This window comes from Eurytemora carolleeae, unplaced genomic scaffold (assembly GCF_000591075.1).
Source record: "Eurytemora carolleeae unplaced genomic scaffold, Eaff_2.0 scaffold25, whole genome shotgun sequence".
Lineage (NCBI taxonomy): Eukaryota > Metazoa > Arthropoda > Copepoda > Calanoida > Temoridae > Eurytemora > Eurytemora carolleeae.
In genome coordinates this window covers 585,237-613,215 of record NW_019396037.1, presented here as the reverse complement: position 1 = coordinate 613,215, position 27,979 = coordinate 585,237, and the positions used below count along the sequence as shown (strand labels likewise).

The following is a 27,979-nucleotide window of genomic DNA, read 5'->3' as shown; positions in this document are numbered from 1 at the left end:
GTACAGCACAGTAAAGATCTATTATGTTTAGTGCATGGTGAACCTAACCTACTAGATGTACAGTACAGCACAGTAAAGATCTATTATGCTTAGTAAATGGTGAACCTAACCTACTAGATGTACAGTACATGTACAGTTCTTTTATGTTTAGTACATGCTGAACCTAACCTACTAGATGTACAGTACGCCACAGAAAAGATCTATTATGTTCAGTACATGGTGAACCTAACCTACTAGATGTACAGTACAGCACAGTAAAGATCTATTATGTTTAGTACATGGTGAACCTAACCTACTAGATGTACAGTACAGCACAGTAAATATCTATTATGTTTAGTACATGGTGAACCTAACCTACTAGATGTACAGTACAGTATAGATCTGGAGTTCTATTATAAAGAATACGACTGGGGGATTGTTTACAGGTAAGAATAAAGTAAAAATAAAGTTTAGTTTTCTGATTTTGAAAAAAGGGACTTTAGACATAATTTTAAGCAACCCTTTATGGAAGATTGGCATGCACAATTTTCATCGGTACCCTTTAAACCGACACCCGAGTACAATCTCATAAAAAAGTTAAATTCTGACAATTTCCTACATTGTCTATCTCTGCATAAATCTGCAAGTCAAAATAATGATCAATTTTCTTATAGAAAATAAAAATCCACTATGCCACTCTATAAATGGAGAACACCTCTAAATTACGTATATATATAGACCCTTTAAATGAATAATAATATTTTAGAAAACTAGGAGATGGAGGAACTACGTCTGATTCCAGTTCGTTTATAAAGGTAATAATTTTAAATTACAATTTTATTTATTTATTGAAAAATCTAAATTTTCCTTTTCAGCTAATAAGATTTTATCAGAAGTGCAAATTGGGGTTCTCTTGAAATATTAAAAGAATAAATTTTTATATTTCAGGATTAATATCAAAGGCTGGCTAGAATCAAATATAACAAGCATTAAAACTTATAATAATAATTATCTTTCTTCTTAAAAGAGAATGAAAAGGAAAAATAGGACAACTAGGACAAATGGGACGAATAGGACGAAAAGTTTGAATAGGAAACTGAGGGATAATGGGACGATAAGGAAGAATAGTAAGACTAGGTCTAGGACGAACAGGAGGAATAGGTCAAGGAGGACGAACAGTAAGAAATGGACGAATAGAGGTCATGGGACATTTAAAAAGAATAGACAGTATAAAAACAATAGGAAGAGTAAGAAGAATAGGAAGAATACAATCAATAGGAAGAATAAAAAGAATAGGACGAAAAAAAAACAAAAAAGGAAGATTAGAACGGGACTAATCTACTACTCTGTGTACTATAGACTGGGTACACTTTAACTAATCTACTATTCTATGTACTATAGACCGAATACACTCTGACTAAACTTCTATTCTGTGTACTAGACCGGATACACTCTGACTAATCTACTATTCTATGTACTATAGACCGAATACACTCTGACTAAACTTCTATTCTGTGTACTAGACCGGATACACTCTGACTAAACTACTATATTCTGTGTAATATAGACCGAATACACTCTGACTAAACTTCTATTCTGTGTACTAGACCGGATACACTCTGACTAAACTACTATATTCTGTGTACTATAGACCGGATTCACTGACTAATCTACTATTTGGTGTACTGAACTGGGTACACTCTGACTAATCTATTATCTATTATGTGTACTATAGACCGAATACACTGACTAAACTACTATTCTTGGTACTATAGACCGAATACACTCTAACTAATCTACTATTCTGTGTACTAGACCGGATACACTCTGACTAATCTACTATTCTGTATACTATAGACCGGATACACTCTGACTAATCTACTATTCTGTGCACTATAGACCGGATACACTGACTAAACTACTATTCTGTGTACTATAGACCGGATACACTGACTAATCTACTATTCTGTGTACTATAGACCGGATACACTGACTGATCTACTATTCTGTGTACTATAGACCGGACACACTGACTAATCTACTATTCTGTGTACTATAGACCGGATACACTGACTAATCTACTATTCTATGTACCATAGACCGAATACACTGACTAATCTACTATTCTGTGTACTATAGACCGAATACACTGACTAATTTACTATTCTGTGTACTATAGACTGGGTACACTCTGACTTATCTACTATTATGTGTACTATAGACCGGATTCACTGACTAATCTACTATTCGGTGTACTAAACTGGGTACACTCTGACTAATCTATTATCTATGCTGTGTACTGTAGACCGGATACACTGACTAATCTACTATTCTGTGTTCTATAGACTGGATACAATCTACGAGATTATGCAAGTAAACATGAGGACTGGGTTCCAGGATATCAGATGCTTCACGCTACAATATCTACTCAATACTCACCAGTTCATGAGGAATATATTCATCGCAATATTTATATATTTACTTTGATTGTAATTGTTTGGTTGTTTGTTTTATACAATCCAATTCAATGCGGATGAATCGATCCGGCCCAAATTTTGTGGGAAATGACCACAGTGAAGGTTTATGGGTGGTCAGAATTTAAAAAAAATGCCTTTAGAACTCGAGAAATGCGCAAAAAAAATTAATTTTTAACAAGAGAAAATGCCACAGATCGAGCAACAATACAAATTAAAAGATGAAGATCGGCACAAAGCGCCCTGGACGCCTAGTTTTCTATCCTTTTCTTATTATTGTGCTAGCACTATATTACGTTTAGTGGATTTCCAATAAACTTCCGACATTTAAATATAAAAAACTAACTTTTTCATAAAAATAACTTTTTAATAAAAAAACTATTCATCAACCTGATTAGTGGTCAGTGGTCGGTGGTCAAATTTTTAAAATCAATGAAGTTACAAGCGTAGCGAGGAACATAATTGACTTAAGTACATAGGCATTTTTTTTCTTGCCTCATCAAAATGTTTAATATATCGAAAAGAAACGAATTTCCCTTCTCATATACGATCAATCAGTTATTTGTGAAAATCAATGCGTAAAGTCCAGCAAGGACAAAAAGTAATAAACCGGGGTAATAAAGTGAACAGACTGCCCCAAATTTTAACCCAACCGGGACAAAAAAGTTTGTACATAAAAAAGATTTGAGTCGGAATGAGGAAGGAAAATAATGTGGCCAACTGCACAATATATTAAATACAGTGGTCGGCGATTATATCAATAAAATGAAGACGACTATTCATTAATAAGACTTTCAAATTACAAGTTTACAAGTAAACACAGAGAAGCTGTTAATTGACAACTGTTTAAATGTGTAAGTGTACCTGCTGTTTGCAGGTTTTGTAATAATCAAAATTTAAATAGAAAGTCGTCTTTATTGTATTGATATATAGAACGATGACCTAAACCTTTTTTTTGTTATTTGGATGTGAATGAAAGATAACTGGTCTAGGTTTGTTTAGCTGTTCTTGAACAGGATACTGCATACTATCTTCATCAGGTTTTATTCAATTATTCAATTCAAGTATTTCAATCAAATAATTCAAATCCTTCAAAGCCATTTAATAATTTACGGTCAAAGGGACTTTGAGCAGTTGAGTCGTGAGGACTAAACAATCATAAATTCATTCCAAATAAAACCTAGCCCAAACAAATAAAAATCTACTTTGTCATTCTGGAGATACACTGTGTCTTGTACCCTTGGATCAAACTCGCATAATCTGCTCTGCAATATTTCACAATTCCGGGGGGTCAAACATACACCAATCATTAATAGTTTTAACAATATTCTACAATTAAAAACTATAAAATCGATATATAATAAATGTTTAAAATCAAACCAAATCTCATTTTGAACCCCGTGCTCCGTCCGCAATTTGAGTAGTTTGCAGCATTTATGCCCAAAATTCCTCGTCTTTGTACTCACACCCATCCAAAAAATATCAATCAATCATACTTAAATTGGGGTAAATACGTATGAACAAACTATAGTAGACTTTCCAAGCTTCTCATGCTGATCTGAAAAATAAATAAATCTATTCGACATATGTTTCACCTTACACAAGCAAATTCTGTATGACCCGGCGATTCGTATACTTGGTGACGTACACTGGGCTGGACCAATAGGAACTCAACAATTGTATTTGAGCCCTGAACTTCACTCATATGCGAAATAAGAAAAGGACCCTGGGCTAGCCTGCTATCACTCAACATGAGCGTAATTTCAAGTGACTTTCATGCAAAGATTGCATACCCTTGAAACCTAATTCTAGCTGAAGGTTTAAAACTGTTTCATTCTGTAAATTCCTAAATGTTTTCACTATCGTATGTAAAGAGCCCACAGTTGAAAATAATCAGTTTTCAAAATTATAAACATTGATATCTAATCAGAAAAAGCTGTTAAGGGTATTGGGCATTGTCATCTTTGCATGAAGGGTCAATTAAAATTACGCGTACAGTCCCTTTAAGTTTAACAGTTTCCAGATCAGCCATAATTAAATCCTTATTTTATATAATTCCCACATCAAACCATTAATACCGTCATTATCAAATCTGACCTGTCATTCTTCTTAAAAGATTATTAATTTGAATACTACCATAACCCTCTTAAATTTCATTATCAAATCTTATCTCGTATTACTCCTATAACTCTCTAAAATCCTGGATCAATTCATATGCTCTTCTTACCACCAAAACTCCCAAAATTCTAAAATCAAATTTTACTACCATAATTCTTCTTAAGATCCATAATAAAATCATTATTGATATTAGCCAGTGCTTAGGATCCATTTGATTTTGATGCGGATCCGGATCCGAATCATGGATCCGCACTGGAAAAAAATGGATCCGGATCCATGTCATTTCTTTAAGATTTGCTGATTTTTTTAACAAAAAATAATTTTCAAATTATTTGTTTTATTTTTTTCGCTTATTTTTATCCTTAAACTTGATGAACCATTCAGAAATGAGGAAATTTTTATAATCTCTCTTTTTTCAAAAGTTCAGACTTGAGTTTTGGATTAAGAGGTTTTTTTTGCAGTTTTTGGTTGATATGTTACCCCGCATATTTTTGCGGATCCGGATCCAGATCCAGGAAGACAAAATCTTGCGGATCCAACGGATCCGGATCCTAAGCACTAGATATTACTATAGTAAAATTATGAAATCATTAATCAAAACATTATTTTCATTACTATAACCATAACTCACTCAAATCCTAAATCAAATCCTAAATTAGCGTAATCTCAAAAATTTCTGGATAACATCTTTTCTACAAATATTTCCAGTTAATCCTAATTGAATATATTTAGGATTTGTGCCGGGTTGTGTATACAGGATACAGCTCCAGTATTAAACACAACCTTGTTGCTGAGTTTAGAGATAATTCTCTTAGTATCTCCTGGGAACCTGAGAAAGCTGTCAGGTTTGTGGAGAACAAGAATAATCTAATTATGATGCAATTAATCTGTTCAACAAAGGGACTGTAAGCGTAATTTCCCGTGGAACTCCATGAAAATATGGCAAGACCAGATTCACAACGGTACCCTTGAAACCTTTATCCGATATTAATGTAAAGATATTGTCGTTTTTCTAGGTTCAAAAGTGTTTTGACATAAATAACTTCTATATAATTTCCTGCAACAGAAATTCGCAACTTACTTTTGTAGAGAACCCCAATTGAAGACAATCAGTCTTCAAAATTATAAACAACTGGTACCTTTGTGAATTGGGCATTGCTATATTTGCATGGAGGGTCATTTGAAATTACACCTACATCCCCTTTTAACATTAATCATTTATAAATTCTATTTAGTAAAAGATAAACCAAAACTTTGTTTAGAATTCTTATTCGAGAGTTTGGTTCACAAAACTCAACCGTTTACTCCGTTCCTAAACCAGAGCTTAGAGAGAACAGATCTGTGTACAGTATCCAGGAGAACCTGGAGCACGGGGTTGGATACTCTGTATGTATCCAAGACCTGAGATATGGAAACCAGTATCCGGATACACCTGGAGACTGTGCTGAAGTTAGAACTGAACCTGGTGGTTTCTCTGTAGGAGAGGTGGCAACAGCAACAGCTGTTTCATCAACAACAACTCTAGCGGTGGTGTTCCTAGGTAAATACAAACAAGAGGTTTTAGGAAATATATTGAAGGGGGAAGGGGAGGAGAAGATCAGGATGGGTTGGGGGTAGGAGAGGTAGGAGATGGGAGGGATTCCATGCATATCCTATCAAACCCCATCTGACAGAGCAATTGCCACTTTTCAGCGTGTTAATAAGAGTGCATGAAAAGGATATAGAACATTTCATCTCATAATTATCATGAAACCTAGTCTTATCCTATCCGGTTATCCTGGATACTAGGATTACAGCATACTAGGATACTAGACCTGTCTAAGTATCCAGGATACTAGACCTGTCTAAGTTTCTAGGATACTAGGACACTAGACCTGTTTCAAATCAAATCAAATCAAATCAAATCATTTATTAGGCCACAAGTTAACAATATTCATATTAATAAAAATGACTATACAATTACATATATATATTTTGTGGCCGGGGAGCTACAAGATAGCTCANATACTGAAATATTAATCATGGAAAAAAAATCAGATAGAGTACCATTTACCATAACAAACTGTTTTCTGTTACTTAAGTAACTCTTAAACCATTTAAGGGCTAATCCTCGAACACCAATTTTTTCCAGTTTCATCAATAATATATCGTGATCAACAAGATCGAAAGCCTTCTGTAAATCTAGAAAAACTGCGAAAACAATTTCATCATTATTGAACGCTTTAGAAATATAATCAACAATATGAATTAAAGGATGAATAGTTGATTTCCCAGACTGGAAACCGAACTGGAAAGCATATAAGTATCCAGGATACTAGACCTGTCTGAGTATCCAGGTTACTAGACCTGTCTAAGTATCCTGGATACTAGACCTGTCTAAGTATCCAGGATACTAGACCTGTCTGAGTATCCAGGTTACTAGACCTGTCTAAGTATCCAGGATATTAGACCTGTCTGAGTATCCAGGTTACTAGACCTGTCTAAGCATCCTGGAAACTAGACCTGTCTAAGTATCCAGGATACTAGACCTGTCTAAGTTTCTAGGATACTAGGACACTAGACCTGTCTAAGTATCCAGGATACTTAGACAGGTCTAGTATCCTAGAAACTTAGAAAGGTCTAGTATCTTACAGTCATAAGACCCGGAATTAATTGACACTTAATCAGACGACTTTACAATCGTTTCATAAATCATATTTGTAAAATTAGATTTTAAAGTCGTCTGATTAATTAAAAATCAATTCCGGATTTTTCTAATTATGTCTGCAGTATCCTGGATACTTAAACAGGCCTAGTATCCTAGTATCAAGGAAACTTAAGTAGGTCTAGTATCCTAGTATCCAGGATCTAGGACAGGTCTAGTGTCCTAGTATCCTGGATAAGTAAACAGGCCTAGTATTGTAGTATCCAGGATACTTAGACAGATCTAGTATCCTAGTTTTCAGGATACTAAGACAGGTCTAGTATCCTGGATACTTACACAGGTCTAGTATCCTAGTATCCAGGACACTTAGACAGGTCTAGTATCCTATTATCCAGGATACTTAGACAGGTCTAGTATCCTAGTATCCTGGATACTTAAACAGGTCTAGTCCTAGTATTCAGGATACTTAGACAGGGCAGTATTCTAGTATTCATAATACTAGGACACTAGACCTGTCCTAGTATTCAGGATAATAGGATACTAGACCTGTCTAAGTATTCAGGATACTAGGACAATAGACCTGTCTAAGTATTAAGGATACTAGGATACTAGACCTGTCTAAGTATTCAGGGTACTAGAATCTCAAAATCTATCTTGACACGATAATTTGAGGTTGACGAATCACACTCTGAATATATTTGAACCTGTAACCTCCTCTTCTTCACCTAACCTTATACTTAATTACACATCTTTCCTACACTGTAATCTTGTTTGTTATTATCTAGAGAAATTGACTGACAGCCAGCCAGGCATATATTATACATGTAGGTAGATAGATAACAATAACACACAGATAGAAAGATACAAATTAGACGTATTGATGAATTCTCAGATTAGAATTGATGGTGGGTTCCTGGTATACTCCGGGTACATGGATAGATAGAGACAGATTACAGGAAGAGTTGAGATTTGGCAACCTTGTCATATCAGGGTATTCATTGAGTAGACGACATAGTTCCATTCTTACATAATACGGTCATAGTTCTTATTCCATCCAATCCATTCTTAGTTCTCACTGAATATACACCATTCTTAGTTGTAACTGTATACACTACATTCTTAGTTCTAACTGTATACATTCCATTCTTAGTTATAACTGTATACACTCCACTCTTAGTTTTAACTGTATACACTCCACTCTTAGTTTTAAATGTATACACTCCATTCTTAGTTCTAAATTGTGTACACTCCATTCTTAGTTCTAACTGTATACACTCCATTCTTAGTTCTTACTGTATACACTTCATTCTTAGTTTTAACTGTATACACTCCATTCTTAGTTATAACTGTATACACTACATTCTTAGTTCTAACTGTATGCACACCATTCTCAGTTTTAACTGTATACACTCCACTCTTAGTTTTAAATGTATACACTCAATTCTTACTTCTAAATTGTGTACGCTCCATCCTTAGTTCTAACTGTATACACTCCATTCTTAGTTCTTACTGTATACACTTCATTCTTAGTTTTAACTGTATACACTCCATTCTTAGTTCTAACTGTATGCACACCATTCTCAGTTTTAACTGTATACACTCCACTCTTAGTTTTAACTGTATACACTCCACTCTTAGTTTTAACTGTATACACTCCACTCTTAGTTTTAACTGTATACACTCCATTCTTAGTTCTAACTGTATACACTCCATCCTTAGTTCTAAATTGTGTACACTCCATTCTTAGTTCTAACTGTATACACCTCATTCTTAGTTTTAACTGTATACAGTATACACTCCATTCTTTGTTCTAACTGTATACACTACACTCTTAGTTCTAACTGTATACACTCCATTCTTAGTTCTTACTGAATACACTCCATTCTTAGTTCTAACTGTATAAACTACATTCTTAGTTCTTACTGTATACACTCCATTTTTAGTTCTAACTGTATACACTCCATTCTTAGTTCTAACTGTATACAATCTATTCTTAGTTCTAACTGTATACACTCCATTCTTAGTTCTAACTGTATACACTTCATTCTTAGTTCTAACTGTATACACTCCATTCTTAGTTTTAACTGTATACACTTTATTCTTAGTTCTAACTGTATACACTCCATTCTTAGTTCTAACTGTATACACTCCATTCTTAGTTCTAACTGTATACACTCCATTCTTAGTAATAACTGTACACACTCCATTCTTAGTTCTAACTGTACACACTCCATTCTTAGTTCTAACTGTATACACTACATTCTTAGTTCTAACTCTATACAATCTATTCTAAGTTCTAACTCTATACAATCTATTTTAAGTGCTAACTCTATACAATCTATTCTTAGTTCTAACTCTATACAATATATTCTTAGTTCTAACTCAGTACAATCTATTCTAAGTTCTAACTCTATACAATCCATTCTTAGTTCTAACTCTATGTTCTAACTCTATACAATCTATTCTTAGTTCTAACTCTATACAATCTATTCTTAGCTCTAACTCTATAAAATATATTCTTAGTTCTAACTCTAAACAATCTATTCTAAGTTCTAACTCTATACAATCTATTCTTAGTTCCCAAATCATACACAACCCGTTTATAGTTCCTATTCTATCCAATCCATATCCAATCCAAATTTTACCCTGGATTTTATTTTAGTTTGCTGTTGTTGTCCCTCCTGGAGAAAATGCGGAAAATCTGCATCCTTGGACGTAAATGAAAACTTAAAGGAACATTATTTTAAATGAAAAAGCTTCTGTTAAGCCGAACAGTAAACATTGAACTCAAATTGGAAAAGTTTCATCGAATACAAATCCTTTCAATGTCACATTCTTTCTTAAACCCAGTATTTTTACAAAAGAAACTGAGATTTTTCCACAAACTCTGATTTTTTAATCTCTTTATCTTTGCAACCCAATGATATTTCAAACTATAAATTCTGTTAGACCAAATTATCTAAGTTTAAAATATAAAAGGTTTACAACATAAGATTAACAAATTGTAGGTATTTGACCATTTGAGTTCCTTTCAAAGAAAACTTCTAAATTTTTAATTTTTTTAAGTTAAATATTTTGATTTCATAATGGTATTTTCGAGTGTGTACTGTTAAGACCTCATATTAGATCAAATTCTTAAGTTAAAATATCTTAAGATATCTTATCAAAATTTTTAAAAATTTTGTATTTAACAGGAAAGTTCAAATAGAAATGAAGAAGTAGAACCGAAATACTCATCCAACAGGTTAATACTTTTAATTCAATCAGTTAAAAAAAAGTTTTTTTTAAAATAACTTTTGCCCTGGAAAAAAAGTAAAAAATGTCTATAAACAAATGAGAAATCGATGAAAACTTTCCACTATTGATTTGATTAATTTTATTCATTTGGAGAAAGATTTCATCCTTTAATTCAATTCTCAGTAAAAATTTCTTTTAATTTTAAGAAAGTCATGTTTTACATCTATATCATCATTTAGATTAGATCAAAAGGGTGAAACCATTTAAAAACCTTATTTGAATTGTAAATTAACATTTTAATTTAATTTTCTGTGTTTTGGAAAGATAAACAATGTTTGATATGATGGGGAAAATACTAATTTTTGTTTATATTCCTTGTGTAAACATTTTCTTTAATGTTTTGAGTTGAAACTAAATGTATATTGTATAAGTCTACAGACACTATTCTACATAAATCCAATTTTTATATTTAATATTCAATCTTTCTTCTGTATTTCAGGTTTAGATCAATTCCAGAAATTAGTTTTTTTTTCAAACTTTAAACATGTCAATTTTATAATCTTTTAAAAGTTTATAGTGATTGAAAGTGACGCGAAAATAAGAAGAAGGAACTGAGATCTAAATTTTAAAAAATTACACTTTTAAATATTTCACTTAATATGCGTTGACAGTTTCTTTAGGAATTATAAATTCTGCTTAGGACGGGAGTTAAGATTAATATTTACAGGGACGGGAGTTAAGATTAATATTTACAGGGACGGGAGTGTGGATTGATATTTATCAGGGACGGGAGTAAGGATTAATATTTATCAGGGACGGGAGTAAGGATTAGTATTTATCAGGGACAGGAGTAAGGTTTAGTATTATCAGGGACGGGAGTAAGGTTTAATATTTATCAGGGACGGGAGTAAGGATTAATATTTATCAGGGACGAGAGTAAGGATTAATATTTATCAGGGACGGGAGTAAGGATTAATATTTATCAGGGACGGGAGTAAGGATTAATATTTATCAGAGACGGGAGTAAGGATTAATATTTATCAGGGACGGGAATAAGGATTAGTATTATCAGGGACGGGAGTAAGGATTAATATTTATCAGGGACGGGAGTAAGGATTAATATTTATCAGGGACAGGAGTAAGGATTATTATTATCAGGGACGGGAGTAAGGATTAAAATTTATCAGGGACAGGAGTAAGGATTATTATTATCAGGGACGGGAGTAAGGTTTAATATTTATCAGGGACAGGAGTAAGGATTATTATTATCAGGGACGGGAGTAAGGATTAGTATTTATCAGGGAAGGAGTAAAAATTAGTATTATCAGGGACGGGAGTAAGGATTAGTATTATCAGGGACGGGAGTAAGGATTAGTATTATCAGGGACGGGAGTATGAATTAGTATTATCAGGGACGGGAGTAAGAATTAGTAATATCAGGGACGGGAATAAGTCTTAATATTTATCAGGGACGGGAGTAAGGTTTAAAATAAATCAGGGACGGGAGTAAGGATCAATATTTATCAGGGACGGGAGTAAGGTTAAATATTATCAGGGACGGGAGTAAGGATTAATATTTATCAGGGACAGGAATAAGGTTTAATATTTATCAGGGACGGGAGTAAGGTTTAATATTATCAGGGACGGTAGTAAGGTTTAATATTTATCAGGGACGGGAGTAAGGTTTAATATTTATCAGAGACGGGAGTAAGGTTTAATATTTATCAGGGACGGGAGTAAGGTTTAATATTTATCAGGGACGGAAGTAAGGATTATTATTATCAGGGACGGGAGTAAGGATTAATATGTATAAGGAACGGGAGTAAGGTTTAGTAGTATCAGGGACGGGAGTAAGGTTTAATATTTCTCAGGGTCGGGAGTAAGGTTTTATATTTCTCAGGGACGGGACGGATATTAAAGAAGAACCTGATCAAGGATTGGAGAACCATGCATCTTGTCAAAGGAACACAAGAACATCAAGTTTAGCACGATACAAAAGCATTTTCAGTGAGGAACTGAGTACTCTCGGATACTTTATTCATCTTTATATCTTTCAACTTGATATCCTACACCTTGGATATATAAAATTTTTAATTCTACCAATAAAATTCAACGTTAGAATTATCCAAGATTTACGCCATTAAGTTGCAAAGATATAGGGGTTAGAAAATTATAGTTTGATGCGAGCGTTGAGTTCCTTTGCATTTCTATTTTATCAATTAACAAAGCTTTTTCATGAGATTAAGTTTTCCAAAAGCTATGGTTAGAAATTAAAGTCCAAAAAGGGATTAAAAAAAGAAAGATATTTTTGTGCCATAGTGCCTGTCCAACTGAAGATCCGTGTACCCGACAGAAAAAATCCTCAATTAGGTATTATTATTATTATTATTAATATTATTATTTTAAAAACTTGATTGGAAGAACTTAATCAAAATATAGATTGCATATAATCTGTGTTAAAAATTGATATTTAAAATAATAAAAAAGAGAAAAATGAAGATGTTACAAAGCAACACTAGTCATACTTATCAGAATATATACGGTCAGAATCAGAAAACTCTGGAATAGGAAGACGACATTTATGACCTAATAGTCCAATGAGCATTAGACGCAGCAATTTTGCAGTGAAAACAGGCCCATTTCATTTAATAACTTGCTTTTTTAGCAACATAAAATACAATTAATTATTGCTTTTATGTCGTCTTCCCATTTCAAAGATTTCTGGTTTCCACTGTAAATATATATAAATATATGTATATAATATATATATATATATATATATGTATATATAAATATACAGATATGTAAAAAATAATTATTCTCTGACTATACTTTTTAAAGTAATCAGAAAAAAATGTAACTGAAGATGGCCTATGAAGAGAATCTGAGTTGTATTAACGTTTTTGTTGAAAATTGTATACCGGTCAGCCATCACTTACCGTGATCATTAGACTATATCTTCGAGATAAATGTCGTCTTCCCTTCCAATTCGACCACTGTACTTGTATTTGTGTAGGAAAACTGCCACCTTAAGATCTGGAGTATCTTTAAGTTCCAAATATTCTGATACTCCTAAACCTAAACTCAGAAGTATAGCAGCTAGTAAGGTAAATAACATGTTTTTATACTCTTAAAGGGACTGTTAGCGTAATTTCAGATGAGCCTCCATGCACAGATGGCAATTCGGTATCCTTAAAACCTTAATCTTGGCAGATTGGAGTTTCCAATTTTAATAGTGCCCTTTAAACATTTCGAGGATGACAGACGTGTCCTTATTTACCTGCAGAAACCTACAGAAACATATAAAAAACCTACAGAAACCTAAAGAAACCTATAGAAACCTACAGAAACCTATAGAAACCTATAGAAACCTATAGAAATCTACAGAAATCTACAGAAAACTACAGAAAACTACAGAAACCCACACACACCCACAGAAACCTATAGAAACCAACAGAAACCTACAGAAACCCACAGAAACCTACAGAAACCTACAGAAACCTACAGAAATCTACAGAAAACTACAGAAACCTACAGAAACCCACACACACCCACAGAAACCTATAGAAACCAACAGAAACCCACAGAAACCTACAGAAACCTACAGAAACCTACAGAAATCTACAGAAAACTACAGCAACCAAACTCTTGTAATTGTTTAACACTTTCTTTGCAATTTAATAAATACTAATATATACGTTTTACAAGTAGAAAATTAATATTTCTAAAGTGCAAAAATGATAAAACACATCTTTGAAAACAAAGACGACTTAAAAGTCTTCACTTAATTCCCATGTTTATTGGGACACTTCGTACTTAACCTGTAAACTACCTGGGAGTTGGTACAAGATGTATCTGTCTGTTTACCCTGTATACTATCTGGGGAGTTGGTACAAGATGTATCTGTCTGTTTACCCTGTAAACTATCTGGGGAGTTGGTACAAGATGTATCTGTCTGTTTACCCTGTATACTATCTGGTAGTTGGTACAAGATGTATCTGTCTGTTTACCCTGTAAACTATCTGGGAGTTGATACAAGATGTATCTGTCTGTTTACCCTGTAAACTATCTGGTAGTTGGTACAAGATGTACCTGTCTGTTTACCCTGTAAACTATCTGGGAGTTGGTACAAGATGTATTTGTCTGTTTACCCTGTATACTATCTGGGGAGTTGGTACAAGATGTATTTGTCTGTTTACCCTGTATACTATCTGGGGAGTTGGTACACGATGGATCTGTCTGTTTACCCTGTATACTATCCTGGGAGTTGGTACAAGATGTATCTGTCTGTTTACCCTGTAAACTATCTGGTAGTTGGTACAAGATGTATCTGTCTGTTTACCCTGTATACTATCTGGGAGTTGGTACAAGATGTATCTGTGTCCATCTGTGTTTCAGTTTATTTTTGGATAAAGGAAAATTGAGAATTTTAATTATTTTTTTTTTCATTATTAATTAATTTATGAAAATGATCTGACTGAAACTTTTAAATAGGAAAATATTTCTAATGAAAAGGTAAATGTATAATCTACTAGTTTGATTTTGAGTTAATTAATTAATTAGGTTCCTAATAATACATTAATTAAACTTTATACAGAGTGACCCGAAAAAACGGGATTAGGATTTTAATAGTCACACACTATTATTTCTTTGAAACCTGATGTTGCTGAAATTCTCCAGGATCAAAATATCAAGTTTGAAATTTTAATGTTTACACCATTAGGTTGCCAAAGTATAGCGATTAATTAATTACAGTTTTCGTGAAGTTGTGACAGTTAGTATTTACTTTAAATATAAATATATTGTATGGTAACAATTGCGACGTTGCGATTATTGTGTAATGTTTATGTTTATACTTTTAATAGATTGTTTATTTTAATATATTAATTACCGAATACTTTTATACTTGCAACTGTATGTTTGTACAATACACATTGTACAATCTTAGATACAATTAATTTTATTTAGTTCAGCATATTTTTGAACTTTTCTAAGTTTGTCAAAACATTCTTTATTAAGAAAAAAAACCAATATTTTCATTTATTAAAGTTTTCTATGTCACGCATTGTTCCCAATTTTACATCAAAGTTTGTTTTAAGGGATGTCTGGATGACAGGAAACTCTCAATACAAGAGGAAAACTTCAATAGATTTCAACAAGAGACAACACCTAGATCTATTCTTTCCGAGGGGGAGAGGGCACCTCGTTCAATACTTTGCGAAGGGGAGAGGGCACCTCGTTCAATACTTTGCGAGGGGGAGAGGGCACCTCGTTCAATACTTTGCGAGGGGGAGAGGGCACCTCGTTCTATTCTTTCTGAAAGTCTAAGAGGACAAAAGTCAATTCTTTCAGATTTGGAACGGGGACCTCGGTCTTTGGTTCCTGAACTGGAAAGGGGTCCACGGTCTTTAATCCCCGAGCTGGAAAGAGGACCTCGGTCTTTGGTTTCGGATTTGGAACGATGTTCCAGGTCTTCAATTCCTGATTTGGATAGAATACCTCGTTCTGTTTTCTCCGACGGGGATCGACATGTTGCATCCATATGTGAGCGAGAAGACCGTCGTAGCTCCCTAGTACCCAGGGGGATCCAGAAATTCGTCCTAGGGGAAGATGAACATTGTCCAGGGATTCAAGGGATTCAAGGGATTCAAGGGGAGGAGATACAGTTTGCTCTTGGTCCTAGATCTAACCGGGATAGTTACAGAACAGGTCAGTACAGATAGAAGGATGTACACGTGTACAATTCCATACATTTGGGTTATTTTACATAATAATAAACATGTTGCATTGTAATATGTACAATGTACAAAATGGAAAAATATCAGAATATTAAATGCTAAATGATCAAAGGCTATATCATACAGTACAGGGTGTCCCAAAAAACATGGGAATTCAGTGACAAATTCGATATCGTCTTTGTTATGAATTAGCATTGTAATACCTAATTTCAAAAGCAATAATATTATTATGTCTGCTAGAGTTTATTTTATGAAAACAGTAAAAGACTGTAAAGATGTGTCTATAATGTCTCCGCACGATGAACAGTGAAGACGGACAAGTTTACTCTGTTTGTATACTGCAATTTTCTGGTTTTACTAAGAACAACCGTATGCAGTCAAAACATAAACAAACAAATTGTAAACATAGCAGACGAAACTCTTACAGATTACAGCTTTCTCATTAGGTATCACTATACTAAATCAAAGAATTATTTAAAAAGACGATATCGAATTCGTCACTGAATTTCCATGTTTCTTGGGACACCCTGTACAAACGCAGTACATTTCAATTAGGTCTACAAGCTATAAGAAAGGTAATTAAATCTAGGAAAAATTATAACAACTAATCATTCTGTTTTTTATCTCAAAACGGTTTGAATTTCAACAAACTAGGTGACATGTTAGGAGAAAAGTAAGAAAGAGAGAGAACGGTAGAGAAAAAGACAAAAATAATAAAAAGAGAAAGAGCGAAAGAGAAAACAGATAAAAAGGGAAAGAGAGAAAAAGAGTGAGAAAAGAGTTAGAAAAGAGAAATATGTTTTTTAACACGTTTTATGGTTTAAAAATGTTTAATTATACTCTTAACTTCAAAAAGTTTACTTAGAATCCTCGGTGTATTGTATAATTTTTTAAGTAAATAGTTTTCCTAACTGTTTAACTACACTTTTTTGATAATTTCAAGAGTTTGATCATTAATTTGTTATCAGATATTCTGATATTTATTATCAGATATTCTGATATTTGTTCATACAGAATTATCCGTTTTAACAAAACTTGACTCTGGTTTTTATCTAGGATTTCGATTTTATTCTAACATTTAGGAAGAGAAAAAGAGAAAAGGAAAAAGAAAAATGGAAACTATCATACAGTCAGGTAATATAATCATTTCAAATTTTAAAAATATTTTCTAAAGTTTCGCTTAGTTTTGGTTTGAAATAAAAGATGTAATGCAACCTTACGGGACTGCTTGCGTAATTTCAAGTGACCTTACTAAACTAGATAGAAATTCTCATTCACAACGATACCATTGAAACCTTTATCTGAACACTGATGTGGAAAATATTGTCGTTTTTCTAGGTATAAAACTGTTAAATTCTAATACTTACTATATGTCTTCCTGAAGTAGAACTGTGCAAGTCACTATACTAGAGAAACCAGAATATAATCAGTTTTCGAAAATATAAACATTGATATGTTGTTGACACTTGAAACTACCGTATACTTAAAGGGACCTGGAGACGTAAACTGTAACAGATTGTTCGATTCACAAACGGTATCCTTTGTCTGATGGGGGATAAATGAGATATTCTAATTAATAAGTTTTAATTTTGGTTTCTTTGTACAAAATTAGAAAAAACATAATTTCCAATTTGTGAACAATATTTCATTAATTTAAAAGATATCATTATGAATCGGACATGCCACTCTTTAGATGCAATTAACTTAATATTACGAGTACAGTACCATTAATCTGTAGATTATCTAATATATCGTTTATATTCAGTACAGTCCCTTTAATCTGTAGAAAATCTAATATATCGTTATATTCAGTACAGTCCCTTTAATCTGTAGATTATCTAATATATCGTTATATTCAGCACAGTACCATTAATCTGTAGATAATCTAATATATCGTTATATTCAGTACAGTACCATTAATCTGTAGATTATCTAATATATCGTTATATTCAGTACAGTCCCTTTAATTTGTAGATATATCTAATATATCGTTATATTCAGCTATCGACAGTTCTACAAGACTGCTCTACCTGTTCTCCACTATACTCCGTATACTACACAGCTACGGAGAACAAACAGTATGGGAGCTTCGTCCCATCATATTTATAACCTTTACAGGTACAGAGTGTCCCATTAATGGTGTAACAATACATTAGATACAGGGTGTCCCATTAATGGTGTAACAATACATTAGATACAGGGTGTCCCATTACTGGTGTAACAATACATTAGATACAGGGTGTCCCATTACTGGTGTAACAATATATTAGATACAGGGTGTCCCATTACTGGTGTAACAATACATTAGATACAGTTGTCCCATTACTGGTGTAACAATACATTAGATACAGGGTGTCCCATTACTGGTGTAACAATACATTAGATACAGGGTGTCCCATTACTGGTGTAACAATACATTAGATACAGAGTGTCCTATTACTGGTGTAACAATACATTAGATACAGGGTGTCACATTACTGGTGTAATAATAATCAGATACAGGGTGTACCATTACTGGTGTAACAATAATCAGATACAAAGTGTCCCATTACTGGTGTAACAATAATCAGAAACAAGGTGTTCCATTATTGTTGTAATAATAATCAGATACAGGGTGTCCCATTCCTTGTGTAAAAATAATCAGATACAGGTGTCCCATTACTGGTGTAATAATAATCAGATACAGGGTGTCCCATTGCTGGTGTAATAATAATCAGATACAGGTGTCCCATTACTGGTGTAATAATAATCAGATACAGGTGTCCCATTACTGGTGTAATAATAATCAGATACAGGGTGTCCCATTACTGATGTAAAAATAATCAGATACAGGTGCCCCATTACTGGTGTAATCATAATCAGATACAGGGTGTCCCATTACTGATGTAATAATAATCAGATACAGGTGTCCCATTACTGGTGTAATAATCATCAGATACAGGGTGTCCCATTACTGGTGTAATAATAATCATATACAGGGTGTCCTATTACTGGTTTAACAATAATCAGATACAGGGTGTACCATTAACAGTGGTGTCCCATTACTGGTTTAACTATAATCAGATACATGGCCGGTGTCCCATTACTGGTGTAGTAATGTGTATATGCAAGGTGTCCCATTATTGGTGTAATAAAGGGTGTAGCAATAATCAGATACAGGGTGTCCCATTATTTGTGTAATAATAATCAGATACAGGTGTCCCATTATTGGTGTAATAATATTCAGATACAGGTGTCCCATTACTGGTGTAACAAAAAATCAGATACAGGGTGTCCCATTACTTGTGTAAAAATAATCAGATACAGGTGTCCCATTACTGGTGTATTAATAATCAGATACTGGGTGTCCCATTATTGGTGTAATAATATTCAGATACAGGTGTCCCATTATTGGTGTTACAAAAAATCAGATACAGGGTGTCCCATTACTTGTGTAAAAATAATCAGATACAGGTGTCCCATTACTGGTGTATTAATAATCAGATACTGGGTGTCCCATTATTGGTGTAATAATAATCAGATACAGGTGTCCCATTATTGGTGTAACAAAAAATCAGATACAGTTGTCGTCATATTTATCAATACAATGAAGACGAATTTCTGATTTGATTTTTATTTCTACCAAGCTTTCAAACAGCAGAAACACTTTAACATTATTACAATTGTCAATTAACAGTTTCTCTTTATTTACTGGTAAACTTGTAATTTAAAAATGCTTGTTAAAGATCAAAGCATTGTTTCTAAAAAGTCGTCTTCATTGTATTGATATAATCGCCGACCACTGTAGTAAAAGTAAAAAGCAATCAAATTTGTTTTTAAATGTATCGAGACTTAAATTAGACTGATAATATCTATAATTAGGATGATAAAAAGAAATATTTGATTTTGATGCTTTCTCGGAATAACTTTTGAAATAAAATATAGAATCCAAATATAAAGATTAACAAAGAAATTTTGAATTTTTTAGAAGAAAAGACTTTCTTCGGAAAAAATATAATTTCATTTTCAAAAGAAAACTGATTTCTAAAAAATAAAATTTTGAGATTTGATTATTTTCTCCATGAATTGATGGAATATAATAGAATTTCATTATTCTCGTTGAAAAATAGAGGGCAATTTATAATGTAGCCTTTACACCAAAAGACAAAAAAACCTATATACATTCAATGGATAATAACGGGTTCGAAAGACAACTCTAAATAAGAGAAATTTAGATTTTGAAATTCATGTATCCCCTTCATATATATTATATAATTTATAATACATAATATATAATATCTATTATATATTATATAATTTATAATACATAATATATAATATATAATTTATAATATATAAGTTATAATATATAATCTATATAATAGAACAAGACATTCGTATATGTGTTCCCTATAGCCGGCCAAATGGCTGAACCTAATGGGCTGACATTTGTCGACACTCATACGTAGCCTGGGGGTGACATAGGTGGTTGGGGGGTGTTATAGGCTAAAAATCGAAATATTTTTTTCAAAATTTTTATTTTTTAATTTTTTTTGTTTTTTTTATTTAAAATTTTTTTTTTCACGGACAACGCTGAAATTTTTTGTGGACACTCATTTAATATATATAGGTTTGAACTATGTAGTATCGAGTAAAGATCTGAAACCAATAACACAATTAATCTCTTCTTGTCCAATATGTTGAAACCTTATCCGATATTATGACAAATACACATTTTCTTTTATCATTATCATATCTTGTAGTTATGATCATTTTGGAAAATAGTTTACCGTGGTCGGCAGAAAAATATAGGATAGAAAGATCTGAAATTTCTATTCAATACTAGAGTTAATGTGTCTTATTGCATGCTTGAAACCTTTATATTCAAAAGTTGCCTGAAACCAAGGAACTATATACAGGAACGCCCAACTCAGATATGCGCATATTATGTACTGTACACTGTAAGAGGAATGTAAACAAACCCAGTGCCCCCACAGAAGTTGAAGGGAAAGGACTAAAGCTCTGATGTGATATTACAGTCCAACAAAAAACAAGTTAATATATCAAGTTAGAGCGAATACATATGATTTTTGGCTTTCTGGTTGATATGGAAAATACAATAGTAATATCTTCTTATTCCACCCCTTGGGCCCTGTTCCTTAAAAATGATGCGTTGCCCCTGAGTTCTTTGTTTTGATGCTGCTGTATAATATGTTATTTTAGGACCATTTCTATTCTTTTTTTTCACTAGAGAGAGTGATGTATACAGTAGACCCCTTTATCCTAATCCAATATTATTCAACAGTACTGCACCAGGTAAATTAATAAACGCATGTACAGTACAATGTGGCATAGAAAATATAAATAATTCATGAATATCTATGTAACTAATAATCAAATTCTTAGCTACAATTTCATTAAATATCCTTTCTACTAATGAATATATTGGATTTTTGTTTTTAGGATCTGAGTGGAGGGAAACCAATAACATGAAATTCTAGATATCCTTTTATTTAATATATGTCATACAAAGTATGATCTTAAATTTTTCAAAAAATTAATTGAAAAAGTGCAGGTGGAAAGTTGTTTAAGGGCATAACTAATGTAAAAATCGACCCAAATATATGTATTTACTGTCCAAAGGTACTTTAATCAAGTCGCCCTCTCATTGGTCAACAGTTGAAAGGTTTGGCAACAGCAAGATTGTTTATTATGATGTCAGCCATCTTATTCCAAGCTTTACAAATAACTAAATTTAAAAGTCTCAGATCGTCTGTGTACGTATAACTCCATTTTATCGAAAAATCTCCACCTCGTTTGTAATTTTTTAAAGAAGTCTCCCTTTAAAGTTTTTTTTATTTAAAATTTAGCATGAAGACCCTTTATATTAGCATACATTCTAGTCCGAGGCAAAACGCTGAAACACCTTTCAAGAAAGTTTCGAGTGTTTTTCTCCACCACGATGTTATTTTTAATCATTGCTATGTATCAACGAAATAAATAATATATGCAATAAAACATCTGCAGACACTTTTTTAAATCTAGCTTTCAGTCGAGATCAAAGTTATTTATCATAAATTACGCATTTTCTTAAGCTAAACATTGAAATAAGAAGAGAGATTTTCCTTCAATATATATCTACTTGGATATGCATAGAACCAACTAAAAAAACTATTAACGCGAACTAATACATCTTGATTATGTTTAATTAGGAATATCGTGTTAAATACATCATTAATCTTTCCATCCTTCCCATCTTATTTATCCTTCCCATCTTATTTATCCTTCTCGTCTTATTTGGCCTTCTCTAAATATTTATTCTTCCCATCTTATTTTTCCTTCTCATACATTCTTTTTATCATATCTGGATTATTCTCATCTTAATAATTTTTCTTATCATGTAGATATCTTATCTTATTTATCCGTCTCATCTTAGTTATTCTTTTCATCTTATCTAAAATTCTCTTTTATTCATCGTTCTCTTCTTTTCAATCCTTCTCTTCTTATCATCCTTCTCTTTTTTTCAATCCTCTTATTTTATCAGACCTTCTCTTCTTATAATTTTTTCTCTTCTTATCAATCCTTCACTTCTCATTAATCCTTCTCTTCTTATCAATCCTTCTCTCCTTATCAATCCTTTTCTTCTTATCAATCCTTCTCTTCTTATCAATCCTTCTCTTCTTATCAATCCTTCTCTACTTATCAATCCTTTTCTTCTTATCAATCCTTCTGTTCTTATCAATCCTTCTATTCTTAACAATCCTTCTCTTCTTATCAATCCTCTTCTTCTTATCATTTCTTCTATTATTATCAATCCTTCTCTTCTTATCAATCCTTCTCTTCTTATCAATCCTTCTATTCTTATTAATCCTTCTCTTCTTATCATTCCTTTTCTTCTTATCAATCCTTCTCTTCTTATCAATCCTTCTCTTCTTATCAAATCCTTCTCTTTTTATCAATCCTTCTCTTCTTATCAATCCTTCTATTCTTATCAATCCTTCTATTCTTATCAATCCTTTTGATCTTATCAATCCTTCTCTTTTTATCAATCCTTCTCTTCCTATGTACCCTTCTCGATCTTCTTAGCAATTCTTCCCTACTTATAAATTCTTATCTTCATTTGTAAAATGTTTTATCAATTAAGTGAAAGTGTCAAGAGCCGGATTAGATTTCAAAGCTTTTCAGAATAAAATTCCATTTTAATTTTAATTTATTTGAAATAATAAGAAATGAAAATAACTGGCCTCTGGAATAAAAGGTGTGAAATTGATCTCCCTAAATGTCCCAGCCGATCATAAATTATTGTCGATATTATGATCATTCCATTAAAAGTAAAAAATCCCTGCTTTAAAGCAAGTAAAAGTTGAGATTTTGCCCTGTACTCTGTACAGTATACATTGTACATGTCTAATTGATGGGTGGATTATGTAACCATGCATATTGGATGAAAGAATAAATGATATATTGTATTTTTTTTACATAATAGAAAGAGTAATTTTTCTTTTCTTACCCGTAGTTTTTCACATCCAATATTTGTGTAGATGTATACACCAGAGATTTTTTTCGAGGTATGTATAAAAGATGGAAAAAATTGCTAAATTTGTTTCTTGAAGAATGGAAACATTGCAAGCTATGACAAACTTATGAAACGGGCTGGACAAGAAACTCTGAAAAATTTAAGACACTTTATGATAGGTTAATTGCAAGATGCCTGTCGACCGACGAATGTTTATATTTTAGTTGCCATAAAAAGACTTTAATTTTCATGTGAATATCTGCATCTTTTCTATATATATTAAACAAAGAACTTCTTTAAACCAAATTAAATGTTTGTATAAACCCTATTTACAAGTTTTCATTTGCTCACAGACTTAGCTTATTTTATTACTGCATTTTATTGCAATTTCACATATAAACAAATTTTAAGATCAGTACACCAATAATAAAACATGTATAGCTTCCAGCTCTTTGACCACCTGTTCCCCATTATTCTTGAGGAGAATGCTGTGGTGTTGTCTCCATCAAAACAAAGTTCACCTCCGTTCTAACCTAAACATATAATATTTGTTTACGTATGAAAACTAAATGCTAAATGAAGTATTGTTGTTATTTTTTTTTGAATAAATTCCCGATCGTTAACACCACTTTTTATCTGTTTTGTATTTGTTTTTCAGATGGCTTTAGAGGTCCAATCTCAAGCCTATGATTATTCACATAGGAAAGTGCTTCCATGCATGATATTTCTTTTTATTTTAATTACTTCTTTTGAATAGATTAAACTGATAATATTATACCTGAGCCCATATATACTGAATTGGTTTGCAACATTGTTTACAACTTCTATCTCCTAAAATGTTTCAAAAGTGATCACATGAATTTATAAAGTTGCAGTTAAATTCACTTTTACAATACAATACCAATGCAGTTCAAGGCCAGTAAAATGTATTGTAAAAGAAAGTTACCTGATATAGTTAGAACTAATGTTGAGGTTCTCAATATTATGAGTATTGAAATTATTATTCCACAGATTGACGAGATGCTTAAAATACTTTCGATTTCTCTGAATATCAATTCTACTTCTTGGGTTCTGTTTTTTGAATGTTTAATAAGATCTGATTCGTTCATAGACTCCATGACTGTCATCAGTTTTATTAAAGCTGGCATCGTGTCGGAGTGCACAAATATTGCCCAAATAAGTAGAGGAAGTGAAAAGATAATTATAAACCATGTTAATCCAGCGTGAACTTTAGTCTCCATTCCTTTATCGCATTTCCCGGATTTTTCACTTGTTCTTCGCACATTTCAGAGTTTAATTTAATTCAAAATGATTTAGCAAAGTGTGTTATGGTTCAGTTGAAAATGTTTTATGTTTAAAATAAATAAATAAATAATAAATATTTTATTAGGCACATGTAAATTAAAATACATATACAAGGGTTAAAAACACATTGATGAATTCTATGATTTTTACAGTGCCGGGAAACCCGGAGAGCTCAATATCTGGCTGTCTGGTCCCGGTTCCTGAAAACTTTAGATTTATGCGGCGTTAAAAGTAAAAAAAAACAGTGCAAAAATAACAGTTACAATCTATGCTATACCTTTTATCAAGTTTGTGTAGAAAATAAGATTTTAAATTACTGGTAAGCGTTGAGCTGTTAACAGTGCTATTTTTAAACACCGGTTTAAATTTATTCCATAAATTCGGAAAATAAAAAAGAGGATGTGATTTTAAATACTGGTACTTAAATCGTGGAATTGCAAAGTCTTTGCCATTTCTTAGCATATATTGGGGGTCTGTATCCCTGTTCAAACTTCATGAATTATTAAATGATGATGGCAGACGATTTAACCTATATTCGTACAAAAAACAGAGGGCATTTACTTGTATTAGATCTTGGAAAGGGACTATGGCAGTTTTTAAAAAAAGTGGGGCAGTGTGAGAATTATAACTCTTATCGCAGACTAGACGTACAGTTTTTTTTTTGTATATTTTGATGCATATTGTATATTTTATATCTTGGACGAAAACCCTATTTCTAAGAGAGATTTTGTATTACACATTATAGATCAGATTACAGCGCACAAAATAAGAATTGTATTTAATTTCTATATTCGTATAATAAAATAATAATAATTATTAAGCGTTAATATCATAAATTTCATGCGTTGAAATGTAATTGCATATAAACATATATCTACCTTTTGTATTTTATATTAATAAAAGATAAATTAATGAAATAACAAAATAATTTTCTATTTTGTTTTGTAAGCGTACCAATTCTGCATAGAACCCTTAGGAATAAAAGATAAAAGTGAAAAGTATTTTTTCTAATTACATTTTTTTAATTAAAATTACATTTTAGTTTAGAACACGTCGACAGAGTTTGCTAAAACGGGTTATTCCTTTTGTTTTGAGCTTCACAACCTTTTTATTTGATAAAGAATATTCCGTCGCAGGAAAGGATTAAATATGCAGGACGAGAACTTGAACCTAGTACGGAGGTTCATGATGCCAGGAACTGATGGAGGAACAGAGGTTGGGAGTCATTACCCACTCTAGGGCAGAGGGGCTGGTGGGAGGAGGGTGAGGGGGTTCCGAGGCAGGTGTTAGAATCCCTCTCCTCTCTCCTTCTCTCATACCTCTCAGTAAGAGCGTGGACTCGGTGAAATCTCGACAACTCTTGAGTAAAATAGAAGATTTGTTAACAACTGTCAACAAAGTGAAGGATTGTTTGCTTTAAATGTCGTTAGAGATTCTTATAAATTGAATATTCCTTAAACTTGCAAAATTATTTTGCAAGAGATGCATTAATATATTATTTTATTTCTGAAATATAGTCGGTCTTTTAATGAGTTAAACAAGAAAGAATGACCATATCATAATTTTAATTTTTTTTCACTTCTAATCCCTTGAATTATCTAGTATCCATTAATCAATAAACCGGACTTGAAGAAGTATTTAGAACTTCAAACTAAAATCACTGTTAGACTTCAATAGTTTGAAAGTTTACGGAATACTAGAGATAGATGTGAATCCGATGTAACAAAGAAATCCATAATTTCTTCATAATATCATTCCACATATTTTAAATATTTAAAAACCTGTCAAAACTTTCTCATACTTTGCATCCCAATATTTAAAGAAATGAAAAACAGGTGGATTTACAGGTTTTGAAAAAACTAGTTTAATCTTCAGTAATCGTTTAAAATTCTGCTTTAATATCTACACAATAAAACAAGACATTCGTATATAAATATATATTGTGTATAGCCGGCCAAACGGCTGGACCGATTGGACTGATTTTTTTTGTTGACACTCATGTGTGGCCGGGGGGTGTCGATTTTTTTCAATTTTTTAATTTTTATTTTTTAATTTTTTTCAATTTTTTCCACGGGCAACGCTGGACCCTTCAGTTAGTATTTTATAATTCTAAACGAACAAATTCCTTGTTATTTTCTTTTTGTTAAAATATTTATTTATTTTATTTTTACATCTCGTATTATTAACCTTTTATATCTACTTATGTTTGATTTAATCCTTTTTAGTTTTATTTTATTTCTGCCATTAAACTTATTTTCAGTCACATTTGACTTTAAAATTTTTCTAAAACTGTAAACAAAATAAAATCAATATTTTTCCTTTTTATGATAAAATCTGTCAATTCCCTCTACCTTCTTTCGTATGCTTTATATACCCATCTGGCCACTCGAACCTCTTTTTCTACATATTATTTTTACTTTCATTTTCTAGTTTATATATCTTCTATAATCTATATAATACGAAGAATCTTTGATTTTGATTAATTTGGAACCTTTTCTTTTAGATAATATGTAGAGGCAAAGCTCTTTTTAACCTAATGCATGTAAGTTAAATAAAGTTTTATTTTACATTTTAAAATGAAAAATTGGTGGAGCCAAAGGATTCATCATTGAAATTTTCATTGATTCAAAATTTTCATAAATTTGCCTTGGCTTTAAATCAATGAAGTTCATGAATTTACCTTAGCTTTAATCAATAAAAGTTCATGAATTTACCTTAGCTTTAATCAATAAAAGTTCATGAATTTATCTCGGCTTTAAATCAATGAAAGTTCATGAATTTATCTTGGCTTTAAATCAATGCAAGTTCATGAATTTACCTTAGCTTTAATCAATATAAGTTCATGAATTTACCTTAGCTTTAATCAATATAAGTTCATGAATTTACCTTAGCTTTAATCAATGTAAGTTCATGAATTTACCTTAGCTTTAATTAATATAAGTTCATGAATTTACCTTAGCTTTAATCAATGTAAGTTCATGAATTTACC

At 32.1% G+C, this 27,979-nt stretch overlaps 4 protein-coding genes across 4 annotated transcripts in view; 3 read left to right on the top strand and 1 right to left on the bottom strand.

Annotated features, from left to right (window-relative positions):
• The window catches only part of LOC111699330 (uncharacterized), a 30,236-nt gene extending 17,392 nt beyond the window's left edge, over nt 1–12,844 (top strand). Inside the window, exons 11-20 of the mRNA XM_023469977.1 lie at nt 338–425; nt 746–794; nt 2,325–2,429; nt 3,446–3,493; nt 5,304–5,416; nt 5,834–6,111; nt 9,878–9,948; nt 10,410–10,459; nt 12,353–12,415; nt 12,772–12,844. Coding sequence (XP_023325745.1) covers nt 338–425; nt 746–794; nt 2,325–2,429; nt 3,446–3,493; nt 5,304–5,416; nt 5,834–6,111; nt 9,878–9,948; nt 10,410–10,459; nt 12,353–12,415; nt 12,772–12,844 — 938 coding nt within the window. The remainder of the gene's footprint in view (nt 1–337; nt 426–745; nt 795–2,324; nt 2,430–3,445; nt 3,494–5,303; nt 5,417–5,833; nt 6,112–9,877; nt 9,949–10,409; nt 10,460–12,352; nt 12,416–12,771) is intronic.
• Nucleotides 12,845–13,421: 577 nt separating this feature from the next.
• On the top strand, nt 13,422–22,203 carry LOC111699320 (uncharacterized). Its single transcript, XM_023469965.1, has 6 exons — nt 13,422–13,559; nt 15,552–16,161; nt 17,273–17,324; nt 18,192–18,308; nt 21,421–21,485; nt 21,633–22,203. The coding sequence occupies exons 1-6, from the start codon at nt 13,422–13,424 to the stop codon at nt 21,668–21,670; spliced, it is 1,020 nt and encodes a 339-aa protein (XP_023325733.1). The 3' UTR covers nt 21,671–22,203.
• A 1,829-nt stretch (nt 22,204–24,032) lies between these two features.
• LOC111699356 (uncharacterized) lies at nt 24,033–24,972 on the bottom strand. The gene is made up of 3 exons (XM_023470015.1): nt 24,632–24,972; nt 24,464–24,516; nt 24,033–24,218 (listed from the first exon to the last, which is right to left on the bottom strand). The coding sequence occupies exons 1-3, from the start codon at nt 24,924–24,926 to the stop codon at nt 24,156–24,158; spliced, it is 411 nt and encodes a 136-aa protein (XP_023325783.1). The 5' UTR covers nt 24,927–24,972; the 3' UTR covers nt 24,033–24,155.
• Nucleotides 24,973–27,497: 2,525 nt separating this feature from the next.
• The window catches only part of LOC111699450 (serine/arginine repetitive matrix protein 2), a 35,514-nt gene continuing 35,032 nt past the window's right edge, over nt 27,498–27,979 (top strand). Inside the window, exon 1 of the mRNA XM_023470130.1 lies at nt 27,498–27,532. Coding sequence (XP_023325898.1) covers nt 27,527–27,532 — 6 coding nt within the window. The 5' untranslated portion in view covers nt 27,498–27,526. The remainder of the gene's footprint in view (nt 27,533–27,979) is intronic.